An 18,408-nucleotide genomic window follows, 5' to 3' on the forward strand; every position below is an offset into this window, starting at 1 on the left:
ACCCCAAGAAGTGACAAGGGGGTGATTATTCTCATTTTATAAAACTGGAAATTGAGGCTCAGACAGTATTCCTAAGGCCAGATGACACACTCCGGATAGCAGCCAGAAAGTAGCAGAAGTGGAACTGAACCCTTGATTTCTGATTCCAATAAAATGTTTTTATCACATCATGTGTGAGCCTTCTCGTTCCAACAGTATTAAAATGCCAGAATTTAGAAAATCTCTGCTCCCATTCCCAACCCATGTCACTGTTTGGAACCTGATCTCCCTTAGACTTCGGGGAACAAGAAGCACATGAGCAACTGCTCTCTTTCTCTCTCACATAAAAACTGTTTTCAATTTAATTCTTTTGCTCCTTTAAATACGTAAAAGCTGAATGCTAACCAATAAAGACAATTAGTACTATGGTGAAGAATCTAACAGATCTTGCTTTTGGTGGAAATACTCATGCATGAAGGAGTCCAGAATATATATTCTACAGTTAAATTAGAAGTACCTGAAAATTGTTACTTTACTGGAAAAAGATGAAGAAACCATAACATTGAAGATCGACAATGGTAATGTTGGACTTGAGAGGCTAAGGTCCCCTAGTTGGGTCCTTAACCTTGAAGTTTGTGTGACCTAAGGGCCCCCCCTCTCTCCTGCCATTCTATCCTCATCCAACCATCAAGTAGGGAGACCTGTGTCATGGGTGAGCGAGGGTGACTGGATACAAAGAAGAACGAAATCTCTGAATGTGTGTATGTTCTTTTTACTGGCAGTAAAATTCCTGAGCTGTCAGCAAATTGTGGGGAGGGGCACCTGATGGCCCTGTTTGACGTGGAGATGAAACGGCTGGGAGCCACGTTACTGTGTACCACTGCTCCGTGGTTCTCAATTTCTCAATGTGGAGTAAAGTTCAAAGTAAATAAAAGTCAGCCTCCCTCCCATCACCCCCACTTTGTTATTAAATGCCATAGCACTGGGCACTGACCTGCTTTGCCCACTTCCCCTTTCCTCAGTGATCCTTCAGCCTGGCACCCAGCTCTGAGATGAGGCCTGCTTAGCACCAGTGAAGTTCCCCACGTTCAAACCAACAACATTCTGTGTGGAGATGAGGGAATCAAAATTAAAATCCAACCCATCAGCATCCATGAGTTCGCTACGGATAATGGACTCCATGTCACATTCCAAGCTCCCATTGAACATGTCCAGGTCCAAGTCGCTGGGGAACTTCTCATGGCCCATGACAGGAAGGTTTGCACTAGATGAGTACAAAGAGGAGCCTGAGAGAGAGTCCGAGAGGGTTTGCATAGACTGGCTGACAGGAGACTGTTGCTGGTGTTTAACTGACCCAAGGCTGCTGGAGTCGCTCAAGCCCATGTTGCTGACAGAATTCGACAAGGCACGGCTGCCACCGAGAGCGCCCTGGGTTTGGTGCTGGTGGTGGAGCAAGTTCTGATTGACCAAACTCCCCTGGTTAGGCTGGGCGGCAAAGGACATCATTGGGTCATTTCGAAGCATCACGTTCCGGCGGGAGTTCTGGGCGGACACAGCGGTGCTGGCCTGAGACATCAAGGGGTCCGACTGGGTCATCATGACATCGCTGTGGCTGAGTGAGTCTGAAGTGAGCAGGTCCTGGAGTGTCTGGTTGCCATAGTGTGACATGGAAGAGAAGGTAGCTGGCTTGTTCTCTTGGATAGTCTGCATGGGAGACTGGCGCAGGGAATTCAGAGACGAGGGTCCAAACACTGTGCTATTAAAGGAGCCAGTTGGAGAACCCAGGCTAGAGCCCTTGGTAGTATATGGGAAGCTAGAGCTCCGCTGCATGAGCCCTCCAGTGGGCGATGGCTGGGACGATGGGAGGGTGATGTTATCCAGCAGGTCATCCATGAGGTTGTCAGACAGTCCATCATTCAGATTCATGGTGCCCGCCATGTCGGTCAGCCGTGGTAGCTCCACGGTGCATGGCTTACTTACAGAGGGTGAGAGGCTAGCAGAGCTGCTGTAGAGCATGGGGGAGAGCGGTGCATCATCATCCTGGACATCATCCAACTCTGTGCTTGCCAAGATGGGTGACAGGCGGCCGCTGACAGTGCTGGCATTGGAATTGGTGCGTGAGCGGAAGTCCGTCCACGCATCCAGCTCATCACTGCTGCGTGACGTGGGGCTGCCAGGCCACTTGGTGAGCTGGGAGGGACTGTCATCTGCTGACTCAGGGGCTGTTTGCAGGGCTGCCTTCTTCTTGGCTGCACGGCCACGGCTCTTGGTATACTTGTTGCTGTTGTCCATAGACACAGCCCGCCGCCGGGGTGCCTTCCCGCTCTTTCCCCCATCAGGGTTGATGATCCACCAAGAGCTCTTGCCGGTCCCCTCATTCTGGACCCGCATGAACCGGCTGTGCAGTGAGAGGTTGTGCCGGATAGAGTTCTGCAGAGAGAAAGGAAAATGCAGAATATGAGACAAAATGGTCCAAAACTTAGGCACCCAGAAGAGGTAGTTAATCAGACTCATTTTGGGGCTGGGGGACTCCTTAATTTTGGAGGTTTAAAAAAAAAAAGACAAACATTTGTATGATATGCCCCCCACCCAGGTTGGAATTCAATGGCAACATTATAAATGGCCAAGTTTGGTATTTAGGAGGTGGGAGATGGTTTCATATCCAGGAGATGCCAGACATGTGTAAGCTCAATGATGTTGTTTTCCCCAAACTCCTAAATTTTGTTGTCCTTTCTATAATTCTATTTTCTATACTGAAGTTCACACTTATAAGTTATTACCACAGCACTCTCTCCCTGCACTTTGCAACAAACCTCCCTGGCTCTCTAAGGGTAACTAATCACTTGGGGGGCCATTTTGTTCTCTTATGGTTCCCTCCTCCACTAGTTTAAGGCAGCATCTACCTTTTCTTAACCATGTCTATAAACTCAGAACTGGTGTGAACTGTTACCGATCGCTTCTATGACTCCACCTCTTCCTGCCATAATTTCACACCTGTCCAACAGGCATGAGAAAAAAATGGTAGAGTAGGATTCGCTGAGTTGACAGAAATATTTAGACAAGTCTTCCATTCAGAACAATTCCAAATAATTTATATAGATACCCCACTCAAGGCAATGATCTGAGCACTGTAACTTCCTTCCAAAGAGTACAGTATGGAAAGGAGGGGAAAAAGTAACTTTACAGTGAAGACACAAACACTATCTCAGGTGATCAAGGTCAACATCAGTAGGGCTAAGTCATGTTGATAATATGTAATGCATTCTTGATGTAATGAAAATGGCACCCTCTTTTGTAGTCTTCCTTCTAAAACCCATCACACCAGTCTAATTATGAGAAAAACATCAGACAAATTCCAATTAAGGGACATTTAAAAAAATGCCTGCCTGTTCAGTATTCCTCCAAACTGTCAGACCCATGAGGAACCTAAGGAAGAATGATGATTAAATGTAATGTGTATCCTGGATGGGATCCTGGAACAGAAAAAGGACATTAGGTAAAAATGAAGGAAATGTGAAATAAAATATGGACTTCAGTTAATACTAATGTATCAATATTGGTTCATTAGTTGTGACAAATGAACCAAACTAACCTTAGATTAAGGTAAGATGTTAACAATAGGGGAAAATTGATGTTGGGTACATGAGAACTCTCTGTACTAGTTTTACAACTTTTCTGTAAATCTAAAAACTATTCTATATTAAAGGGTTAAAAAAAAAAAGAAATAGGGCAAAATATCTTCAAAAATCCTAACAACTGCAGCCATCTTGCAAGAACCGCCTCCTGGCTTGGTAGATAAGGCTGGTTGGCTGGGATGACCCAGATCCAGTCCTATCTCTGCCACTGATCAACCATGTGACCTTGAGCAAATCATTTAATCTGTAGGCAACAACTTTACTTCTCTATCTTCATTATAGCCATAATAACATCCAAACCATCCCTCCCTGACAGGGATGATGTAAGAATGATATATGATAATATACTTCAGAAACCGGTCATGCTACCAAGTCAGGGTGTTTTCATTGCTATTATAAAACACACAGTACACATGGTGGAGAGAGCTCATCACCTGATGTGGCCTCATTCTAATCCATAAAATGCCTCATGTGCAGTAAAAGAGAGGAGCTGATGGTATTCTCCACATCTGCAACAGCACCTACAGGCCAGATGAGCTTTTATTTGCAAGTTAAAGACAAGAGGTATTTCCTGATGCTAGATATTAAATACAATCCTAAAAGTTACCATAGTTTTTAAAAAACTGGCAATCACTAACTGTATTTATGTAGAAGATGCAAATACATGTGTTCCCCCAGAATGTTTTTAAAACAGAGAAAATCAGCAGGATTTTACCATAAGCAAATAATCCAAAATACTCCATGTTTCCCATGTTTATGTTCCCACGCAAGGAGGGCCTACAGCTCAGGTTGGGCAATGAACATGTGCAACCATGGGTCATATGTTGGCATTTCTCTGATGGCCATAAAGACACATTTGAGAGGAAAAAACAGGGAACATGCTGAGTATCTGATGAGACAAATGTTGCCCCGGAGACTATATACTCTGATTCCCTTTTACTCTTACGGTTTTTGAAAGAATAATGGCATCTCTACTAATGGTTCAGAAATCACATTTCTTTAAAAAGCAAAATACTTTATAAATCAGATATGAAGCATGCTCTTGAAATTCACTCTGCAGGGCTCAAAAAGCAGGTAAGTGCAAGGTGGTTCTACTATCTGAGTACTCAGATGAGTAGATCTATTAAATAAAAAACTTAAACTCAAACTTCTTGGTGAAAAAACAGGAAGGTTCTGAAGCTCTGTGGGAGCAATGTGCAACCCTGGCCAGCCCACTTAGCTCTAGATTTTGGAAAGAGTTCATATCAACATCTAGGATTAACAATGACCAATTTTATGTACTGGGTTACCTCCCCGCCCCTTAGAAAGCACTTAGGAGGGGCGCCTGGGTGGCTTAGTTGGTTAAGCATCTGCCTTTGGCTCAGGTCATGATCTCAGGGTCCTGGAATTGAGCCCCCATTTTGGGTTCCCTGCTCAGCAGAGTCTGCTTCTCCCTCTCCCTCCGCCCCTGCCCCTGCTCGTGCATGTGCACGCACATGTGTGCTCTCTCAAATAAATAAAATTTAAAAAAATAAAAATTAAAAGCACTTAGGGAACAATACATATTTTTTAAAAGATATTTATTTGAGAGAGAGAGAGAGAGAGAGAGAAAACATGAGCAGGGGAGGGGGAGAGGGAGAGAGAGAATCTCAAGCAAACTCCCCAATGAGCGCTGAGCCCGATGAAGGGCTCAATCCCAGGACCCTGAAATCATGACCTGAGCCAAAATCAACAGTTGGACGCTGTGCCATCCAGGTGCTCAACGATATATACATTTTTTAAATGTATTTTTACATTTAAACTCTAAACCTGAACCAAACAGGAGGAAAAAAAAAAGCAACACTGTAAAAAAACTCCAAAATGCCCTATGTGAACTTTCTAATAGTCATCTATTACTACAACTCTAAACCTCAATGTATGTGTATAATTTAGTAAAATTTACAAGCCACAATTGGTTAAAAATCTGGAGACAGAAATTAAGCTTCTGGAAGGGCATGCAGTAAAGGGGCCGGCATACCCATATCTAGGACCAGAACTGCAGGGTGTCAGGGCCCAGGTCCCTGATCTCAAGGGTTAAGAAATGAGAGCCTGCCTATTAGAGCACTGCCAGTTACTGGGCCATAACTTTTAGATTCATGGTCTCTAATCCTCATCATAAACCTGCAAAGTGGTATCAGTGCCCTCATCATATATATGAAGGCTCAGGCTGAGAGATATTAAATAACAAGGTCACACGGCTAGTGTCTATACAACCCAGAGTGAAATTTGTTTTCCAAACTCCAATCCAATGCTTTTACTATAATTTTTCACAGCTTTGTCACCAAAGTATTTAGAAGTCATTGTTTGAGCTATTTGTGCCAACTTAAAGAAACATTTAAGAAAGAAGGATATAAAAGGCACAACCTCATTCTGCTCAGAGAAAAAGCTTCCTTCCAGGGGCGCTTGGGTGGCTCAGTCAGTTAAGGGATAAGACTCTTGATCTTGGCTCAGGTCATGATCTCAGGCTTGTGAGATGGAACCCCGTGTCGGGGCTCTGCACTAGGCATGCAGGCTGCTTAGGATTCTCTCTCCCTCTCCCTCTGCTCCCCAGGCCCCTGCTCTCTTTCTCTCTTAAAAAAAAAAAAAAAAAAAAAAAAAATTCCTTTCCAAAAAGGAAGGAAAAAAGCACATTACTATAATTTTGTTTATGAAACAGGGATAATAATTTGATGGGTCTTTTCCTAAATTAAATTTTTTTAAGGAAGGTCTTTCAGAAGAACCGATCTGAAAGTGAAGGCTTACACAGCCCATGTTTGTACTTGTTTACTAAGTGGCCATAATAGCATTCACTCTAGGGAGAGCGCAGTGGTCACCATACAAACCAACGTTAACTGCCCTTAGATTCTGAAATAAAACCTGACTTCATAAATTGGTGATTAGCTTCAGTTTCCAATCTTTGCTCAACTCCTGTTTTAGAGGTTATTAGTGGCAGAATGCATGCCCTAAGGCATATTACTACACAACACGCTGACAGGTTTTTCCAGTTACATCACTAAGACAACACAGAAGCTGCCACCAGCATTGTGACAGTCCCCTATCTCAGCAGCCTTTATCCATACTGGCTGGTCAGCTTTCCATTTACAAAATCCATAATCTGAAGATGGGCCACTGACAGAAGGCCAATGAATAGGGCCCCTCTGTCCATTTCCAGTTCAAACGTCCCCTCACCCTAACAAGGTCAGATGCCAGGAATGTATTCTGGTTTTCCTCACAGGTCATGATTCTAATCACTAGTTCTTCTACCTAAATTTTGGAAGCAGGAAAAGGTAAATAAATGAATGCCAAATAAAATGTCAGAACTGCAATGTTTCCCCACACCTTCCCTGATAACAAAAGTTAATGGTGATATGATTTCTATAAGGTTTCAAATAACCACTCCCTCATGGAGTCCCAGGAATGAGAAGTGGGATTTAAAAAAACAGACAAGCCAACTGTAAAATCTTCTTAATGATCTATCATTTAAATTCTCTAAAGACCTCTGCATTAGGGTCTGTAAATTAGTTTCCAACGTACTATGTGTATTTTAAACTATAAAACCACCACTAAAAATACTCTATGGTTTTCGACTAATTCATATATCATACCAGTCTATATTTCTAAGATTTTACATTAGTTTGGGGACTGGGAGCTGAAGTAAAAGCAGGAATGGTTTGACAGGACTAGAGTGATTTTTCTAACAGACATTTTGAAATATCTTGTGAGGCAAGCCATTATTAATTGGCTGAAGTACTAGGGATACATTTTCATTAATGCTGAAGTGATAAGGAAATATTAACAACCAGGACCTGAGCACAGTCCATTCTGCCATCACATTTACTTACTAAAGGAGCCAAGAAGCTACTACAATCTCAACCCAAAATCATGTGAAGAGTTCTGGTTATTTAAGTCCACTCCTAAGAAATCCTAATACTGATGAATTATAGGAAAGCAAACATCTTCTAGGAAGCAACTTTAAGTGTCAGGGACAAATATGCCAGTTTTTCTCCAACCTGGCCCAAAGATTTAGAAAATCCTTAAAGCACCTCTAACAGAACAGGTCTGAAGAGAGAGCAGAAATAAGAACCCACTCTCCATCTCATTTTATGTCAATGCTCTTTTACAAAATGATTTACACCAAAACAAGCCCTGTACCGGACAGAAATGCTTCAGATGTAGTTAAATAGTAATAGAACTGGCAAACCTGTGTTCTATGTGATTGCAGCTGCATTTAGTGGCCTAATCCTTCAAGGAGGTACATGCAGGAGGTATGTGCAGGAGGGAGCACGAGGGACTCACATTTCACAGTCACGATGACTGGGGGGCCACAGCCTAGAGATTTCTTTACCTGGCCCTCCTCGAAGAAATTAGCATAAAGATGACTGTACTTATCAGAATCTGTTAATTACTTTTCTTGCTATCCTGCAAGACAATCTTCTACTGTAAGATACATTTATTGCTAATATTAAAGTGCACACGGTCACTACATACGTGCCAACTGGTTATGAAGACAGAAGGACCCAAAACAGATGAGATGAAGTGTCAGAGAGAAGCTGCCTGAAATGAACAAGTATTCTCCACTGATAATTTACAAAGTGGATAATTCACACATGCAATTTAAGGTGGCCAGTGGTTTGGGGGGGGGGGGGCGGGAAGCGTGATGCTGAAGGAAGACGACAAGCTTTGATGTCAGTCAGGTCCAGGCTGGAATCCCGGCTCTGAAATTTGTCCAGTGACCTTGGGCAACTGAGTTAACCTCGCATGCCCCTTTCATAAAATGAGGGTAAAATTACCCTCCCTGCCTAACTCTAGGATCCTCGGGAAGGTTAAATGAAATTACGCATGCAAAGTACCCACTGGAATGCCAAGCACAAAGAAGCTCTCTACTGTCAGATCCCACATACGGAAGCAGTGACATCACAAACGTTCACTTACTGTTTTCCGAGCATCGTATAATTTAAGCCAAAAGGTGAGAGGGCGGCTACTTCCAGGAAAAGATTTCAGACTCTTAAAAGTATTTCAAAGGTGCCGTGTCAGTCGGGAGTGACTGGTAATTTCCTAACTGTTGCTACCCTATGTCCACTCCAGCCCCTTCCAACCCATGTTTACCTTGTGGGGACTGTCCACTAACCCAGACACCAGCTGCATGTGCTTCCCCTGGAGCACAGAGAGGGTTTTGTCTGGAAGCAACATGTGGTATCAATTTATCTTTCTCAGCAAGGGCAACAAGGAATCCACTGACTTTAAAAATAAAAAGGGAGTTGTATAATTTAACTCTTAAAGGCCCCTGCCCACCCTCCTTTTTATGAAGACAACCCATCCCTCTCCCTCTTTTTTTGTGCAGTCTCCAAAGCAGCAAAGGGAGGGTCATGGCTGTTAACTCCTAAACCAGACCCACTGCCTCCCACCAGGCAGATTGTAGGCATCTACCTGGTCCTTCTAAGGGATTTCAGTGGGGACAATCTGCAAAGGATTGCGTTTAGACACAGTACTCATCTACCTTGCACATAGGACCAGCATTTCAAGTAGATCTCACTGCTCTGACTTGTGGGCAATGACAATTCAGAATGAGGCTGCCAAATGCCTGAATTATAATATATGCCTCTCCTGAGCAGGCAATAATAAAGGTCACGTGAAAAGCCCAATGGAAACCACAAATCACGAGGAGACCCAGGGGGCTGGTGTGCCACTGTAGAGTAACACGAAGACAGAGCTTCAGGACCTTCCCAGGGCCTGGGAAGCTGCCTCTGATTTATAATGACAAGCTCTTTCAAAGGCAGTTCTCTGGACAAGGCCCTGACTTCTCTTAAGTATGAATTCCTCCCCCTGGCTGCCCATTAGAATGACCTGGGGGAGGCTTTATGTACTCCTGCCCCACTCCTAGAGACCCTGATTCAATCGGTGTGGGTAAGGGCTGGGTAGAGGTACATTTTTAAAGCTCCCCAGATTATTCTAATGTGCAATTAGAGCTGAGAATCACTGGAATTTCCCCCTTACCTTTCCACTGACTGAGATTCTAAGTCCAACCTAATAATCCCTAGTCTTCCCGGATCTGGTAGCACAGCACAGTCGATGTTGTCTAAATCCAAGTTCCCCCCATTTAGAAAATAAGGGCGAGATCCAGGGGTACAGATTCAAGCTGGGATTATACATGCAGAGTAAAACAGAGCAAGTGTTCAGGCCACGGGGATCCGGATATATTCTTTCTTAAAAAAAAAAAAACAAAGGCAAGGGAGAGGGTGAAGAGTCCTGGACCTTGCGACAGTCGTCTCATTCTGTCCCATGCCACTTCTCCACCCGGCACAGATAGGCATGGACAGAAAAGAGGTCATGTGGACATGTGCAAAACAAAGAATTGATATAGGCTGAAGAAAGGATGAGCTAGGACAGTAACTGATCCCTACAATTTTCAGGAGCCTCCCTGAAGTAGCATGCAATCTCGTACAATCCCTTTCACAGCAAATTTCACAGCAATTCCTTTGCCCTTCAAGCAAAATGCCAAAAAGACAGATTGGGTAAAAATTATTTCTGACAAAGCCATACCCCAATCGTGAGGTACTTATTAGCTCCCACTGTTAAGAATACAGCAAAGTATTACTTAATGAACTTCCCTGAGGACATATTCAGCCTCAAAAATAACAATCACATACTCTGTTTCTCATTCCTTCTTATTCCGCAACTGTGCAAAACACAACAGCATTACACTCAGTGCAAAGATCCTTGGGTGGACGCTGCTAGAAGCCAAGCAGTGCCGCCATCTTAGGGAGAAGTGTGAGGCTGGTCTTCCCTATTAGATACTGGGAGAGTCGAGATTTTAGCTGGCTTATCTTGTTCCACTAGATTTTGTCTCCTCTGGGGCTAACTTGTCGTTCAAAAGCAACAAGTTGCTTTTGTATGATAGCATAAAACAGACTAGAAATCAGAAACAGTTATTATTTCTGACAATATGGAATACCAGCTGTAATAGCCAAGCAAGCCTTTCAGACTGGGAAGAAAACTTAAATAAACATTCACATAAAGGATTGCACAATCAACCCTGATGTGTAAGACAAGTTCCAGGCTAGCTCTACTCTTACTCTTGTCTAAAACACTAAGTTTAAACCATTAAGGGACTTATTTTAAAAAGACGATGTTCTAAAATAAATATTGTCAGGAACTTGGCTGAAGGATTAAATTTCCAGCTAGAAACAAGATTTCCACTAAATTTGCTAACAATAATTCTCTACCCACAGAGATCTCTTTGAAAACTAACATTTGTTTCAAGTTTTCATGCAGTAAGTGACAGGTTCTGGTATCTCATTAGAAGGAATAAAATAGGGGCGCCAGGGTGGCTCAGTCGGTTAAGCGTCTGCCTTCAGCTCAGGTCATGATCCCCAGGGTTCTGGGATCAAAAGCCCCACGTTGGGCTCCCTGCTCAGCGGGGAATCTGCTTCTCCTTCTCCCTCTGTGTGCTCCCGCTCTCTCTTTCTCTCTCAAATAAATAAATCTTAAAAAAAAATAAGGAATAAAATAACAATCATCTGATAATCAGCATAATGAACCCATTCTCTATCCAAGCAAAATGAGACACATGAGGCTTTCTTAGAAGAGGAAGGGCTGGGAAGGCAATCTGTCCTGCCCCCCAGTGAAAAAGAAACCCTAGATAGGAAGAAAGTTCTCTTGAAGAGCATGAAAAAGACAGCTACCACTCCACTGCAGTTTTGCTGGGTTTTCTATGTGGGTTTTATTTTCATATTCATTTTTTTTTCATTTAGTAATCTTTTTTTCAAGTTCTTCCACAGCTGTTTCTGTTCTTGGAGGGCAAGAGGGAACATTCCATTCCTTACAGCCAAACCTGCACTTCCGGCACAAAGAGAACCCTGGCAGCCTTGCAACCTCTTGCCCACACCCACTCCCTGCAGCACCCTGCCCCTCCCCACAAACCCTCCTACTTCCAACCCCCTGTCCGTCCTCTCCAGACTGAGGGAGAAGCAGCTCAAGGCATGCAGTCAAAAGAATGACAGTCCCCAGAAAGCCAGTCAAAGTTACAGCGTTTGGCAGCCCCTGCTCTCTTCCTCCAAACTTCTTCTCCAATGTTACTGAATCCACTTCCCTTTCCCACAAGGGGCTCCGCAAGCGCATGCTACATAAATTCCCTGGTAAGACCATGCATGACCAGCCACATGGAATGGATGCTTCAAAGGGTTAAAAGCCATGAAGTTGCAGAACAGACTCTGCCAAGTAGAACAAAGGAGAACAGAAATAGTTTTACTATTAACATAATTTTCACTTAGATTTAAAAAAATAAGGCCGTAAATTTTTCCAGTTTGAAAATTTATTGTGGGTGGAAATAGAATAAAAGGGCACTGGAAATACACGACCATAATTCAGGAATACATCAGAGAGTTTAATCACTTTCTTGCCATTATATAAGTGATCCGAGCAGAAGTTTAGTAAAATATAAACTGGGGGAAATGGAGAGGGCTGTGAAACCCATCAAGTAACAAGCAGCCTTAACTTCATAGTGAAAGAAACAAAGGACCAAAGAGATACAGGGGAGTGCCTGAACTCAATCAGCTAGTAAGTGGACTCCAAGCTGAGACAAACTCCAATCTCCCAGACTTAATGTATAACAGAAATACCAAAACAACATCAACCCTGATGTCTGGATTACGATACCAATGGAAGGGATGAAGTGCTGGGAGCACAAAGCATGGGGAATATCTTCCACCCACCCACCCATCCAACTTCGGTCTGCCTTATTTTACAATCTGAGGAATGGAAGTCTGTCTCCTCCAACACATATCAAACTCTTTACAACCAGTTACCAGTTTTAGCATCTAGCATGGGGCCTGGTACATAGTAGGTGCTCAAAAAACATTTGTTTAATCAATGAATTGGTGGAAAGGGGGCAGCAACCACGAAACAAACCCGAATTATACTTTGAAATGTTATCAAACATAAGCTCAGTGAACAATCCTCACATGAGTGAAGATGGAAGCAAGCATCCATCGTAAAATGTGAAGTAGCAAGTCTCTCCCTTGAGTGTTAACTTCAATTATACAATCCAATTTCCAAAAACAAGACGACAGTCTAATTAGTAGACATAAGGTTCTCTATAATAAGAGATGCTAAGAAGGGCAAAATGACAGTGTGTTAGTGAGCTACTTGGTGGAGCAAGGGCTTGGCGCAAAGGTCTCACGTCCATCTAGGGAGAAGAGCTGACTCCTTACGTATCTTGGGATGCTATGGGGCCTCATTACTTGGTAATGAAGTTGGCCCAGAGCCCTCAGAGGCATACTCAAAATTACAGATAACACACTCTGGTACTAACTCTCCTCCAGGCACATCCAAAGAAAAACAAGAACAAGGAAAATCCAACCTAAGAGTCTATTTCACCTGCAATCTGAAAGAACTTAATGTATTTGATATCTACCAGGGCCAAGGCTCTGTGCTTGACAAATCTAATCTCGTTTTATTTTCACCACAAACGTGTCAGGAGGAAATGGAGGTACAGAAAAGTTAAGTAACTTGTCTGGTAGGTGGTGGTGCTAAGTAATCAAGCCCGAGGCTAACTCCAAAGTGAAGCTCTCACCAGTGTACTACGGGTTTCCCTCTGATGTCACCAAACTGCCTAAGAAGAGAGGCACCACTAACTGGTGACCAAGGAACATGAAGGAACAAGAATAAAAATCTGTATTATTGAATTACATGTTCCCATCTTTAAGTTTCTGCACATGGTCCCTAGGATTATGAAAGCAAGGTAAAGAGTGGAAAAAATGACTAGCCATGAAGCAAGCCTTGTTGAAACTAGATCTTTAGAAATGACACCTTTTTTCTCAGATACACCCCAAAACAGACACTCTTGGCATGTCCTAACCTGACCTGGGATCCCCACTTTTAGGGAACAACCAAGCACAATTACTGCCATAAGCTATTAAGTATCCAGGCCTTCCTCAGTGGCATGTCTGGTGGCTTCTGTGCTCAGAGAGTATTAACCCATAAGCTGAGTCAAGTCGGTATGACCTGGCGTCCTTGGCACTTATTCAGGCCTTCAAACGGCTGGCACCGTGCTATGGGTCCTCAAGCCAGAGACAGCGGGCAAAGCCAGCAAATGTCTGCTCTGTCCTGACCTTGCCATTACGAGGCTTAATCTGAAACAGGGACTCAGCTCTATACTATTTTAAACATGTAATTAGTTTATTACAGAGCCAGAAAAGATTAGCTTGCTTTAAATCTACGTGAATTTTAAAATATGCCTTTTGCCTGCCAACTGACAGCATGATCAGGATGCTTCTGTTTAACCTCAATCAAAAACTGGTAGAACACTGCTTTAAGGTTGTATATGCACGCTATTTTATTATTCTTCTGGCAACAAAACCTGCAGAAACAGAAATTACGGACAATGCATGCAAGCACATTAAAGGGATGGCTGTGGAGGTGCTGAGTGGGCGAGTCAGACAGCTTGAGAGTTTGTCATCTGAAATACAGGAAAACGCTTTTCTGTTCTTAGTTTACAATCCCTTCCTTCACATGAAATTCACTGGCTTTAGCATCACACATACAAACACAACGGTTTCCAGCTCTTCAGATGTTATGGCTCAGAAAAACCATTCTTTTGAGTCTTATTATTTCAAGGGCAACTGATTTCGTTTGGGTACCTCTAAAATATATGCCAGTGTGTGGGCACAGTCACACAGCTAAGCACAGGCCCACACCCTGGAAAAACTGGGAGGGGTAGAGGCACATTTTTCAACTAGGGAAGGAAAAAGTTTGGGCTAGGATTTACAAAAGAGACAAGTGTGTATTCATTTGGCAGCAGGCTATCTTCCAAATGTCAATGTTCATTATTCTAACAGTCATCAAAAAACAAGATGATAATGGTAAAAAGGCAGAAGACAAAAAAAGTAAATGCCACACAACAGAATATCTCTGTTGGCTACTGCAAAGAAAACAACTGATGGATTTCCTCTTTATAGGAATAAAGAGCACAGCAGTCAATTCTGAAAAATGACTCAGGCCTATAGTCACAGGTAGAAGCTTACCCTTTTCTTTCCCTTCCACACCCTAATGAAATTCAGCTAAAAAGGAGCCTCTTGAGGAACTGCTTTCTCTACCCTGTAACCTCACCTGCATGTGCAGCATTTCACTGTACTGGTTTTGCAAGATTTCTTCTTGTTTAAAACCATAGGATGCAAAAGTGGCTGATGACCAATGTAATGATATTGCTAAATGCCAAGTGAATCAACTCTTCATTCCAGGACGCTTCTGGGTGCCAAGTACACATACAGATGAGCACCACACAGCTCAGAAGTCCACATAAAATGACCAAGTCAAGAGAGAACACTTTCATCAACTAAGGAACCAGGCATTCATTCCACTGTTCTGGGGGAAAAAACATTTAGATACTCGTGCATTTTAACATAAAATCTAAGATGTTACTAAATGTACAATATTAGCATTACTCTCCAAACCATTATGAATTAAAAAGGCTGAATGTACATGGGATAAGTCACAGTTTTTCTAAAGGCCATGAAAGAAATGCAGTCCTTTTGTATTAATATGTACCGGGCTCTAATCGACTTCATGTGTGGAGGTAAGCTTGAAAGCACTTAAAAAACTGGAAACAGGAGGATCAGTATATAGTACCTATCGCCCAAAGGGCAGAAGGGTAATATTAACTGGCAAGGATAGGCACATAAAAGACTCTCAGTACGGTGGAGAGTTAGGCGGTGAGCCCACGCCTCACCCAGCAGGTATCACAGTGCTCCAGGGCTCAATGGTCCCTAAATACCAGCTGTCTGTGATTCCAAGGCCATTCTTGAGGACACAGGACCCCTGGCCTTATAACTGCCTCCTTGGTTGGGTCTGACTTGGAAGGTTTAGTCCACAGATTTTCTCCTCAACTTCCTGGAGCCCATTACCAGGGCTCCCTGAAGTTTCCAATTCTTTCCCCTTAGTCAAGTTGTTCATTTGCTAATAGGAAATGTGTGTGTCAGCTCATAGCACAACCAGGTACTACTAGATCTTCCCCTAAAGCATAACAAATCATTGTACATACAGGGGCCACTGAGATTTATCCCTTCAAATCAAGACCAGGAAAGAAAAATACACAAGGACAGATGTTGCTGAGCTATTTTCAGGTTCAAAGGTAGCTTCAAATAATACACTTCCAACTCTCTGAGGCATTATGTGGAGTAATATCACCCAGTATTAAGCTTTCTCCAGAAACAAGTTCATCAGGTTCTTTCGAACAGCCGTGACCTCCATAGTCTTCCCAAAGACAGCCAAGTCCTGGTGTTAATTTGTGGACAGAAACAGAAGTCACACAAGCTTCTTATAGGGTTAATAAATCCAAGTTAAGAGACAATTCTCCATGGGTCTCTGGTGTTTCTGCATGTCTTGCAAGCAAAGTATTAATGGCCCTCTGTTCTGGACTATATTTCTAGGATGTTTGCATTTGCAAAGTGAACAATCTTGAAAGATAGTGAACGATAGTGTTTCCCTCCAGAGCAACATACAGATACACTTACTGCCCATTATGAAAGATACAGGATCCCTAAACTCAAGGTTCCCCTCCTGTTAACAGAACCCACCGCATGCACAGGCATGAACCAGGGCCCATCTGTGTCACTCCTGTGGGACTTGGGGACAAAGAGGAAACCGATGCAAAATCTGCTGCTGCTTGTGCGCTTGCTGTGCGGGGCGTGAGTAATCGATTCCTCTGCCTCTGACCTAAGAGTCTCAGGGCTAGTGGGGTCAAACGCCAAAGATGCAACTTGGCAATTCATCTCCACCTAGCCTTCTTCTCCACCCCTACCTAAATTAGAGTCCCCAAGTCCATTCAAGACAAGGGGATGAAGAAGGAAAATGAAGTCACAAGTAGGAGGCAGACATGCATGGCTCCAGCATTTTGAATATTCTGATCCGGCTCTGCTGAGGACCCATAAGGCTTTATGAAAACAAACCATTAATAAAAGAGCAGCTCCCCGGACACAGTCACTTTGCTGTGTTTCATCTACATCGGGTCACCATCTTTTTCAGCTGTTGCTCGATGCTGCTGTTTGCTTGTGAAGAGCAGAGCTGAGTGGGCAGCAGGTGTAGGTTTCTCTCTCGTGTCACGTGACACGAGAGCAGATCACGCTATGTCCACCCTCCCCATCTCCCTGACAACCGACTGCCCCATCGCACGGCAGTCCTCGTGGTAACATCTGTTGAGTTTCCACAGGGACAAGATCACCATTTTGGAGCCCTGGGCCATTCTCAAAGGGAAGAGCTTCTCCTTAGTCCCCTACACTTGTCCATGGGCTGCTCCAAATTTAACCCTGATGAAAATGCTGTCAGGCCTTTCTCCCTGCAGCAGTGACTTTGTCATTGTAACAGGTCACACTCGTAGAAACCCAGGATTCCCTCCTCTTGCCATTTTAGCTCTCCCCTATCCATTTTCTTCATTCCTCTGAAAGTAGTTAGCAGCTTTAGACCTGTAGAAAGGAAGATGGGACTAGGCAGTAACCATGAAACCAAAAGCAAACGCATGCATATATATATACACTTTCTCCAAGTTTCCAGAAGAGAGTTAATTTTCTAGCTTATTAAATATAAACCAGAAGCCTCTACTACAAAATACAAAAACTTTACAAGATTTTATGCTCTACAGTTTTTTAATGAACTTATTTAAGCCAGGCCTGTTCTGGTACATAGGAAATTGATATTTTCTTTTCCCTCCCCTTTCCTCTTGGATAACCTACTTCCACTCTTGGCAAAAGGAGGCATATATTTACTACAGTGTTCACATGCACCTACACATCCAGTGCCTCTGGAATAATACTGAATTGTTGCCACACGGCCAAATAATGTGCTCTTTGAGAAATAATTATCAATTAGAGTGCTATAAAATGGGCCAGCAGTTCTACTCTTGCTCGCACTGTGTGGTATTTTGGCCACCAAACACAACAAGCTTTCTTTGGTTACTCTTTACATCAATCAGAAAATTACATTAATTTGCTGTGACGCTATTTGTGGACAGACGTGGAAAAGAATGCAGACATCCAGGAGTAAATTAGAGCCAACTCACTCTACTTGGGCAATAGGTCCCCCACACAGTCACCGCAGATACTAACATTTTACAGGGACCCCAGCCTGGGCTGGGTTGACAAGGGCTGCGTAAAAAAAGAAACTATTAGCAACAACTTGCAAGTAATCAATTTCTAGTACTTTCAGTCTAGAGTAGCTGCCAAAAGAACTTGGCAAAAGCCATCATTTAAAAAAACACCAATTTAAGCTACAGTGCGGTAGTCTTACTGTAGTAAAACAGGTTTTACTTTATCCATATATGAGGTCTAAAAATAGAAAAAAAATAAAGGTTTAAAATTTAGATACCATTTGGACATTTAAAAAGCCTTCTAGCTTTTCTTCCTGACAGTTCTCTTTTATGCAGTATTATGTTTAGTGATGATTACTAAAATATTTCTTGGAAGGAAAAGGTGCATAAAAATATGAACTCATATGTGTTCATATAAGAAGACAGCTAGAAAGTGTTAAACAGCAAAAGAAAGCACAACTACTTCTCCTTATCAATGCTAAAGATGCCTGATAATGAAAGACTCTCATTTCTTGAAATGAACTCTTTTCTCTTTTGGACTAAACCACGCTGAATAAAGTTACCACCTGCAATACAACCCAGGAAGTCCAGCGTTAAAGAAATAGACTCTCTTTTCCCAGGTTCTTCATCTCCAAAGAAATCTACCCTCAGCACTGAAAGTCAGAGCAAATACACCGTAAATAAAGTTATCAGATTTTAAAAAATTAAGTTGTCTGCCTT

At 42.8% G+C, this 18,408-nt stretch overlaps 1 protein-coding gene across 3 annotated transcripts in view; it reads right to left on the reverse strand.

Moving 5' to 3' along the window:
* Positions 1 to 18,408, reverse strand: part of FOXO3 (forkhead box O3) — a 131,883-nt gene that overhangs the window by 16,545 nt on the left and 96,930 nt on the right. For all 3 annotated transcript variants that reach the window (XM_027601125.1, XM_027601123.2, XM_027601124.2), the window contains exon 3: positions 974 to 2,409. In XM_027601125.1, the coding sequence (XP_027456926.1) occupies positions 1,009 to 2,409 (1,401 nt within the window). In that variant the 3' untranslated portion in view covers positions 974 to 1,008. The remainder of the gene's footprint in view (positions 1 to 973; positions 2,410 to 18,408) is intronic.

This window comes from Zalophus californianus, chromosome 7 (genome assembly GCF_009762305.2).
Source record: "Zalophus californianus isolate mZalCal1 chromosome 7, mZalCal1.pri.v2, whole genome shotgun sequence".
Classification (NCBI taxonomy): domain Eukaryota; kingdom Metazoa; phylum Chordata; class Mammalia; order Carnivora; family Otariidae; genus Zalophus; species Zalophus californianus.